This window comes from Myxocyprinus asiaticus, chromosome 50 (genome assembly GCF_019703515.2).
Source record: "Myxocyprinus asiaticus isolate MX2 ecotype Aquarium Trade chromosome 50, UBuf_Myxa_2, whole genome shotgun sequence".
Classification (NCBI taxonomy): Eukaryota; Metazoa; Chordata; class Actinopteri; order Cypriniformes; family Catostomidae; genus Myxocyprinus; species Myxocyprinus asiaticus.
In genome coordinates this window covers 25,894,790-25,904,568 of record NC_059393.1, presented here as the reverse complement: position 1 = coordinate 25,904,568, position 9,779 = coordinate 25,894,790, and the positions used below count along the sequence as shown (strand labels likewise).

At 40.6% G+C, this 9,779-nt stretch overlaps 2 protein-coding genes across 8 annotated transcripts in view; one reads left to right on the top strand and one right to left on the bottom strand.

Annotated features, from left to right (window-relative positions):
- The window catches only part of LOC127439143 (choline/ethanolaminephosphotransferase 1-like), a 154,923-nt gene that overhangs the window by 103,744 nt on the left and 41,400 nt on the right, over positions 1-9,779 (top strand). The gene's annotated exons all lie outside the window — the stretch shown is intronic.
- Positions 763-8,982, bottom strand: LOC127439124 (zinc finger protein 76-like). 6 transcript variants are annotated; one of them, XM_051695209.1, is made up of 14 exons: positions 8,056-8,148; positions 7,276-7,348; positions 5,485-5,568; positions 5,338-5,415; positions 5,102-5,253; positions 4,957-5,028; positions 4,762-4,878; positions 4,389-4,590; positions 3,951-4,130; positions 2,329-2,526; positions 1,732-1,814; positions 1,499-1,660; positions 1,319-1,423; positions 763-1,198 (listed from the first exon to the last, which is right to left on the bottom strand). In XM_051695209.1, the coding sequence occupies exons 1-14, from the start codon at positions 8,131-8,133 to the stop codon at positions 1,115-1,117; spliced, it is 1,668 nt and encodes a 555-aa protein (XP_051551169.1). In that variant the 5' UTR covers positions 8,134-8,148; the 3' UTR covers positions 763-1,114. The 6 variants fall into 6 exon arrangements, with proteins under 6 accessions (XP_051551169.1, XP_051551168.1, XP_051551166.1 ...); XM_051695208.1 differs by having other exon boundaries at positions 4,762-5,028; positions 5,102-5,250; positions 8,056-8,982; XM_051695206.1 differs by having other exon boundaries at positions 4,762-5,028; positions 8,056-8,972.

The window sequence follows — 9,779 nt, the reverse complement described above, 5'->3', positions numbered from 1 at the left end:
GTGTGTGAGAGTGTGACTGTGAGAGTGTGTATATGTGTGTGTAAGAGAGTGCGAGTCTGTATGTGTGTGTATATGTGTGTGTGAGAGTGCGAGTGTGACTATGAGTGTGTATATGTGTCTGTGTGTGTGTGTGTGAGAGTGTGACTGCGAGAGTGTATATGTGTGTGTGAGAGTGTGACTGTGAGAGTGTGTATTCATTGTGGTTTTGTTCATGTAAACACTGTGTACTCATTTCAGTTCTGCAACTTGCTGTGGCTCAAGTGCTATGGAGTTATATATGTGCCATAATTCTGCACGTGCAAGATGATATTTAAGTGCACAGAAAGTTATTTTGCACACGCTTGAACTCAGTTTTTTAAAGCAATGTTTTTAAATTCATTTTGAGTAAACAAAAACCAATTTTGCGCTTGAATAAAGTTTACTTGAATGTGAATTTGCTCAGAGTTCTTAAAGTACCCACTATGTGTGCAAAATACCTTTTTGCATGCTCAAAATATCATCTTGCACATGCAGAACTTTTTTTGTGCGTTCAAAAAATAATTTTGTTCGCGCATAACTGTGGCACAAATATAACTCCATAAAGAGCTCCTGATCAAACACTGACAACCAAAACTGATGGTGAACACTGACACCTGCTGCTCATACTCCAATCTACACGCAACATGTGCATTATAGATGTGTTCATGATGACAGAAGCATTCTAGTTTCATCACGCCTGTATGCACAGTATAATATTACACGCCACTTCAAAGACTCATGAAGTTAGTTTTTAACAAATATACAGCTTTATTATCAACACACAACATGATTCACTTTCAAATCATACATTTATGTTTAAAGGGGCAGTTCACCCAAAATGAAAATTCTGTCATCATTTACTCACCCTAATGTTGTTCCAAACCTGTATGACTTTTTTTCTTCTGTGAATCACAAATGGATATGTTAATCAAAGCGATGGTTTTAATAATTACAAGCGAATGTGACGGAGGATAACATCTTCTTTTGTGCTCCTCAGAAGAAAAAGTCATGCAGCGGGTAAATAAACGAGTAAATTACAGACAGACACACATTCACACACAATCTCTCTCTATGAGGCATCTGAGTTTTGTTTTTTTTACTGATCTGAGGTCAGTCCGCTCTGTTGAATCGCTGCTGTTGCCATGGTGATCGCCTCCTCCAATGTCTGCTGATCTTCTAACTGTATAAACACAACCAACACAAACAAACAGTTGAACGAGGTAATCTCACTCTAAACTTGAATAATATTATGAAAACATTAAACGCTGCCAAAGGTCAAACGCTTCAACACTGTAAAGACCTGCACTGCGATCTGTGTGCCGTTCTCTGTGGCCAGCAGCGCCACCTGGTGGTACTGAGACGAGCTCACGTCAGTCATGATGCCCTCTGATGTTACTATAGCGACCTGGAGGATGAAGGCAAAGGGTGAGCAGCTTAAGCGCTGATAACCTCATGACGCCTTCCATCCCATAATACTCACCGGCTGCAGCTCTTCGCCATCTGTAACCATGGTGACATGCTGCTGCCCCGTGCTGGCAGTGTGGCCTTGGTGGGCGGGGACGGCGATGGTGGTGCCGTCCGGGGTTACCATGGTGACGGCCGCGCCGAGGACCTGCAGGTGTTCGCCTGGTAAACTCACCTGCTACATACACATACACAGATCTTAAAACACGTTCACAAGTGTAATAACGGATCATTCGTGACATGCATCACCTGTGAGCCAATGTTGTTTGTTTCCATGGCAACTTCATCGTTTTCTTTCAGTTCAGTGCCCTGCGGTGAGGCCCCAAAAGCGTCTGCATGCACACACACACACACACACACACACAGAGTTCATAAGTGGTTTGTTACTGTTACTTTAAGGGGCCGTTCACACAGGATGCGTTCTTGCGTTCTGTTTATGCTGTTCTGGAAAAATAGAAGCCCATTTCACGCTTTCTGGCCACAGGCAAAACATCTACTAAAATGTGATAAATACTTGCAATTTACATGTTTGTTTGCATAAATAAATAAATAAATAAATAAATAAAGTTATTTGAATGGCCATAAATGGAGAAAGATGCTTTTTTTGCCTGCATAACAGTGTAATGATTTCACTCACAGAAGTGGGTCAACGTTCGTTTTCTCATTTGACTATTTTTTTCAAAAATAGCTAACGCTTTTTTTACGCTACTAGCTTACTTTACAAATAATTGGCAACAAGCCTGAGCGTTAAAAACTCGACTGTTGCGCTCTTTTCCTGTTTTTTAACCCAAGAACGCGTCCATGTGTACATTAGGAAGGTGTTCAAACAAACACACGCAGTCTCACCGTCCTCCGCGGTGTCGAAGTCTCCGTGCGCCGTGCGTTTGTGCATCGCGAGCGTTGACGTCTGTCTGTACGTCTTTCCGCAGTGACTGCATGTGTACGGCTTACAGTGTGTGTGAACTACGTGATGTTTATAAAGACTGGAGTATTCCGTAAAACTCTTTCCACAACCGGGAACCGTACACAGGTACGGCTTCTCACCTGAGAAAACAAATAAACAGAATAATGTACAATGAAAACAGTATAAAATTAGGGATGCACCGACACCACTTTTTCTGAAATCTCAGTATCGGCTGATACCAGTGTTGTTTTTTTGCATAATCAGTTATGAATATCATTATTGTAATAAGTACCATCGCAGCAATTCAAGCTTGAAGAACTATCTTCATGTTTTCAGCAGGGGGCAGTAATAGCAACTTATAGAGTAGTAGCGCTGCTGTACGGGCAACAAACCACACTTACCACACTTACAGACTGCTCAAGAAGAGCACGCGTTCTTGCGTTCAAACACAGCTGGACGAAGCGCAACTCTGAATACAAGCGTCTATTATTATTTATTTTTATTTATTTTTCTCACCAATTTGGCATGCCCAATTCCCAATGCGCTCTAAGTCCTCGTGGTGGCGTAGTGACTCACCTCAATCTGGGTGGTGGAGGACGAATCTCAGTTGCCTCCGCGTCTGAGACCGTCAATCCGCGCATCTTATCACGTGACTTGTTGGGCGCGTTATCGCGGAGACGTAGCACGTGTGGAGGCTTCACGCTATTCTCCGCAGCATCCACGCACAACTCACCACGTGCCCCACCGAGAACGAACCACATTATAGCGACCACGAGGAGGTTACCCCATGTGACTCTACCCTCCCTAGCAACCGGGCCAATTTGGTTGCTTAGGAGACCTGACTGGAGTCACTCAGCACGCCCTGGATTCAAACTCACGACTCCAGGTGTGATAGTCAGCGTCAATACTCGCTGTGGACCGTAGGCCAATGATAGATTTATTTTCAATGATATGAAAAAACAAAAACAATTCTGTATATTGCCTAATCAATGCTGTACTTGTCTGCCATACTAATATTAATTATTATATTTATTGCATTTATTATATTTATTTAAATGATGATGTAAATGATGTATCATAATTTAATCATTAGATACTGAATTATTTTTTATTTGGGGGGCCTCTCGTCAAATATTGATTATATGCTATTAACTGCGATTAATTAATCGGCATATCATGTAATAAACTTGATTACAAACGTTTAATCAATTGACAGCCCTAATTACGAAAAATAATATTAAAAGACACAGAATGAATACAATATAAGTAAAACAATAATAAAAACACAGAATTATAGAATGAATACAATATAAAGAACACTAAAATATTAATAATAATAAATAATAATAATGCAAATACAATAAAAATAATAAAATAATAAATATACAGAACAAAATGATGAGTAAAAATTAAAATAACACTAAATAATATTATTTAAAATAATACAATAATAAAAACATGGAAACAAACAAATAGTAATAATAATAATAATAATAATAATAATACAATAATAAAAATTTTGAATGCCACAACAGGCACTAAATTAAAAGTTTATGCTTGTTACCTGTGTGTATTCTCATGTGATTCTTGTAGTTTGTAGCGCTGGCGAATGCTCTCCCACACGTCGGCTCTGGACAAAGATACGGCCGCTCGCCTGTGTGTGTGCGCGTATGAACCTTACGGATGTTTGACGTCGTAAAAGAGCGACCACAGCCCTCAAACGGACATTTAAACGGCTTCTCACCTGAAAGAAAGTGACAAAACTACTGATACACAATGATAAAATTACAGGGCGGGACTTGATGGTGAAAAGTGGGACTACTCCGCTCATGCAACCCTTTTTAGGAGTTTTTAAATCTATTCTAATTATCTTTTATTGCTGTAAACTTTATAACATTAAGGTTAACTGCCATTGAATAACTACTGGGAAGATTTTAGAAAGCGTACAACAGTGTATTTCAATAACAACAACACAGAACAGGGCTGGACTGAGTGTTCGTACCAGTGTGTGTGCGCACATGTTTCTGCAGATCTCCGGAGGTTTTAAAAGCTTTGTAACACATGTCTTCAGGACATTTATATGGTTTCTCTCCAGTGTGTGTGCGCAGGTGACTCTTCAGACCGTATCCTGTGGCGAACGCTTTACTGCAAGACGGCAACTCACACCTGTACGGCCGATCACCTGTGTGAGAGCGCTCGTGGACCTGCACAACAGTCACAAACACAGGCACCAGCTGAATTGTCATATCTGCGCCAATAGCGCCACCAAAATGGAATTGCAAATAATAACAACACTGTTGTCAAACAGGTTTCCCGGACACTCCCCCTCCGGTCTTCCATTAGTCACTCTGACAGACTGTGCTCAGGCTCTTTACCTTCAGATGGTGTGCAGTGGTGTAGAATCGCCCGCAGCCCGTGTGATCGCAGCGGAAACTCTTTTCACTGTGCTGGTTAACTTTACTGGAGCTCCACACTTTACCCTCAAACATCAACTGAAAATACACAACACACGCACGAAGCCTTAGTTTACCAAGATCACCAAGATCAAGTGTCTGACTATCTATCTGTACCTGTATGCTGGTCTGTTCGGCTCCGTTTGAGTTCTCGATTTTTTCATCAGTTGCAACCTCTGATTCTGCGAGCTGTGCAACAGTAAATCAAAGCTTAGATACGTCCAAAGTTCTACATTACAAGCGTTTCTCTGTCGTTTCAGACCTTTGTGGCGTAGTTCTCCAGTGTCGCGATGGTTTCGCCATCTGTGGTCGTCTCTACAGCGCCCTCTGTCTGCAGTGCGTGGGGATGATGGATGTACGCGGTACTGCCGTCCTCCAGCTGAACGGCTTCCACTGTGCTCGCGTCAAAACCTTCTGTCAATTGCAATTACGATTTTCACATCTGCTCATGGTTCACTTAAATATATATACATGAGTGTGTTATTATATGTGTTTCACCTTTAGGTGTGTGGTGAATATACGCTGTAGTTCCATCTTCCAGTTGTACCGCCTGACCGTCTTCAAACGCTAGTGATTCTAAACACACAACAGTATTAAAAACACACTCTCTAATGCATAGTGAGGTCCATAGTGTCACACACACACCTTTCTGTTGGACTGTGATGTGTTGAATGTACGCTGTAGTTCCGTCCTCCAGTTGAACAGTGTTTCCCTCCATTAAACTCCCAACTGACACAAACAAACAACAACAACATTGTTATGTCACGAAACTCACTTCAGGACCATGTAACCTAATTATATATATATATATATATATATACACTGTACATGTATTATGTAAGAATTTGTTATACTGCATTTAAAGAGAATTACAAACAAACTCAAAAGTAAAAAATAGGGACATATTACAATATTGAGAATCTGTAGGAAATGTTCTTGAATTGTCATGAAAATGTCGCAGTGAAAACTAGTAAAATTTGTAGACAAAATCTGATGTTGGCTTGACAAAGCCTTGTCTTTTTTCTCCCCAATTCGGAATGCCCAATTCCCAATGCGCTCTAAGTCCTCGTGGTGGCGTAGTGACTCGCCTCAATCCGGGTGGCGGAGGACGAATCTCAGTTGTCTCCGCGTCTGAGACCGTCAACCCGCGCATCTTATCACGTGACCACGGAGACATAGCGCGTGTGGAGGCTTCACGCTATTCTCCGCGGCATCCACGCACAACTCACCACACGCCCCACCGAGAACGAACCACATTATAGCGACCACAAGGAGGTTACCCCATGTGACTCTACCCTCCCTAGCAACCGGGCCAATTTGGTTGCTTAGGAGACCTGGCTGGAGTCACTCAGCACGCCCTGGATTCAAACTCACGACTCCAGGGGTGATAGTCAGTGTCAGTACTCGCTGAGATACCCAGAACCCCGACAAAGCCTTGTCTTAAAGTTTAAACTAGTTTTAAACATTTTAAGTTTGATGGTTACACAGATAGTACAGAAGACAAACAGCTAGCTAGTTAGTCAGACAGACAGACAGTCAGATAGATAGTCAGATAAACCGTCAGATAAATATATATATATATGAGAGAGAGAGAGAGAGAGAGAGAGAGAGAGAGAGAGAGAGAGAGCAACTTAAAGCAGATTAAAGGCATTGACCAGGTTTGTTTACATTTGAATTTTTGACAGTGGCCCTTTTAAACTTTGTCAATTTAAGACTAAATATTGTATTTTTCAGATTTTTTGAATGTCCGCTGTGCGAAAATTGTAAGTCCGATCAATTTGAAAACACACAGCAGACTATTCCAGAACAGTCTGAAGGTCTGTGCCAAATTTGGTTAATGTAGCTTGAAAGCTGTAAGAGGAGTTAAGGCCCAAACATGCTTTATGCAAGCTCGACTTCACGTGTCGTTGCGCTGTGAAATGTGTCAGAGCGTAATTCATAACCTAACGCATATACGCGCTGTATAATCGGCATTGCCACAAGGGGCGCTAGAGTGAAATTTCTTTTTTCAATCAACAACTGTGCTGAACAAGTTAGATTATACAAACATATTTTTCTGTCGTCTTTTCAGCAAATACAAAAGCACACACTCCTCAACTGTCCACATGTTGACGCCACCACATCCGGTTTAGTGCCGCCTAAAATACTGTTTTCGCCCCCTTGTGGTCCGAGGTTTGTATGGTTTGTACGTAATATATGTACAACCACGCGCTAGCCATACGTTAGCGAAGCGCTCGCGTCTGCGTGTATGTGAAGTACGTTTAGGCCCTTAGCGCTAGACATTTTGGTCTCGATTTAGGGATTTTGAAAAAGCCCTAAACAAAGTTGTTAGAATAAAAGTATTTTGGCTTTGTCAAGCCACCATAAGAGAAACATAAATGGCACTTAAAGTGATATTCATGCATAAAGATCAGTGTAAATATGAGTGTATCTCACCGCTGATAGTTTGCTGTATGTCATCACTCAGTGCCACGGTCTGCAACCCCAAACCCTCCATAATACTGCAACACTAAACACATACATGTATTTGACGTCATGTGAATAATGCTGTCACATGTAAATTGCAGTATGACACCTGTGATTGACTGTATCTCAAACTGTACATTATCACAGAGAAATATATACCATATGCTGATTGACAGTCAAATATTAAACAGAAAAAAATAACAGATGATAAAGTCTTTTACAGTTTTATTATAGAGTTTGATGGCCTGTACAAGTACATTTATTACAATATTATTCACAAGGGTTATTTTGATTCCACACGTTCAGTTGACTACAGTAACTCAAGTAAATATACAACATTAAAGAGTGTTTTATATAAAGATAAATCAAAGATATAGCTGTTTTTATTCATGTCTGCACTAAAAAAAAAATAAAGTTACCAAAAATGAACTGTGGTCTATGGACAGATAATACCATGGTAGTCTTAAGTACTTCGGAGTTCCATGTGAATACTTTATTAAATTAATATTTCGAAGTATCACATTACTTATGTAAGATTGTTTACAGTTCAACACGGATACGCCATAGGCCTCGTGTCACACACTCACACACACACACATTCACATAAACGTACACAGGAACACACACACACTTCTCGAGCATTAGAATGATATAACACAATCTTAGCGTGTGTATCTCTTTATATTGCTCATGTGTGTCCTCCACTATCCCATCATTCTCTCTGTACAGGAGCGGTTCTGGGATACTCACCACCGCCAGCTGCCCAACATGCACCGCGAGACACACAAACACGCACTGAAACACGCAGACAGAGCGACACAAACACATCAGCAGCTGCAGTACCACTTACCGCCGGCAGAGGCCACTGAAACACAAATACAGCAGCAGCTGTAGCTTCAATATATCCACATCATTTTCCTTCCTCATGATGCCATCTATTTTGTGAAGTGCACCAGTCCCTCCTGCTGCAAAGCACCCACACAACATGATGCACGGTTGGGATGGTGTTCTTCAGCTTGCAAGCCTCACCCTTTTTCCTCCAAACATAACGATGGTCATTATGGCCAAACAGTTCAATTTTTGTTTCATCAGACCAGAGGACATTTCTCCAAAAAGTAAGATCTTTGTCCCCATGTGCACTTGCAAACTGTAGTCTGGATTATTTATGGTGGTTTTGGAGCAGTGGCTTCTTCCTTGCTGAGCAGTGTTTCAGGTTATATCGATATAGGACTCGTTTTACTGTGGATATAGATACTTGTCTACCTGTTTCCTCCAGCATCTTCACAAGGTCCTTTGCTGTTGTTCTGGGAATGATTTGCACTTTTGAACTATGTTCATCTCTAGGAGACGGAGTGTGTCTCCTCCTTGAGCGGTATGATGGCTGTGTGGTCCCATGATGTTTATACTTGCGTACTATTGTTTGTACAGATGAACGTGGTACCTTCAGGTGTTTGAAATTGCTCCCAAGGATGAATCAGACTTGTGGAGGTCCACAAATGTATTTTTTTTCTGAGGTCTTGTCTGATTTCTTTTGATTTTCCCATGATGTCAAGCAAAGAGGCACTGAGTTTGAAGGTAGGCCTTAAAATACACCCACAGGTACACCTCCAATTCAGTACACCTCCTATCAGAAGCTAATTGGCTAATTGTCTAAAGGCTTGACATCATTTTCTGGAATTTTCCAAGCTGCTTAAAGGCACAGTTAACTTAGTGTATGTAAACCTCTGACCCACTGGAATTGTGATATAGTCAATTAAAAGTGTAAACAATTGTTGGAAAAATTACTTGCGTCATGCACAAAGTAGATGTCCTAAAAGACTCGCCAAAACTATAGTTTACTAATATTAAATCTGTGGAGTGATTAAAAAATGAGTTTTAATGACTTCATCTTAAGTGTATGTAAACTTCTGACTTCAAATGTAATTGCCACACAATCTATGTTTATCCATTTATTTTTATAGTAGTATATTTCTGTATTTATTTTCATTATTTTTTATTTCCTCATGTATGTCCTTCTATATTTTTTCATATGCAAAATCTGAAATAAGTACACACACACACACATTTGTATTAACAGTGGCGGATGTTGGCATAGACAGTAGGGTGGCAGCGTTCTCTGGGATGCCCAGACAAGCCAAGTTGCGCTCCTGCATCAGTTTTGGGAAGTGATAACTTAATTATATTATACTGTAGAGTTACAGTAATTCAACTATATTCAATACTGAATAGATTTTTCATTATGGTGTATCATGACAAAACAGCAAATTGCTTTTTGTCACAATGTACTGCGCAAGCAGCAGTCACGCAAACCGCGACATTAATCGAACATGCTTACGCACCCTCCGTTTCATGGGAAGTCCAATACCTTTAAGTGAATCAGTTTGTTTGGACGGTTCATGTAAATGAATTAATTGGTTAAAATAAACGATTCACCAATTGACTTAAATGTAGAGTTTGGAAGCTCAAATGATTTT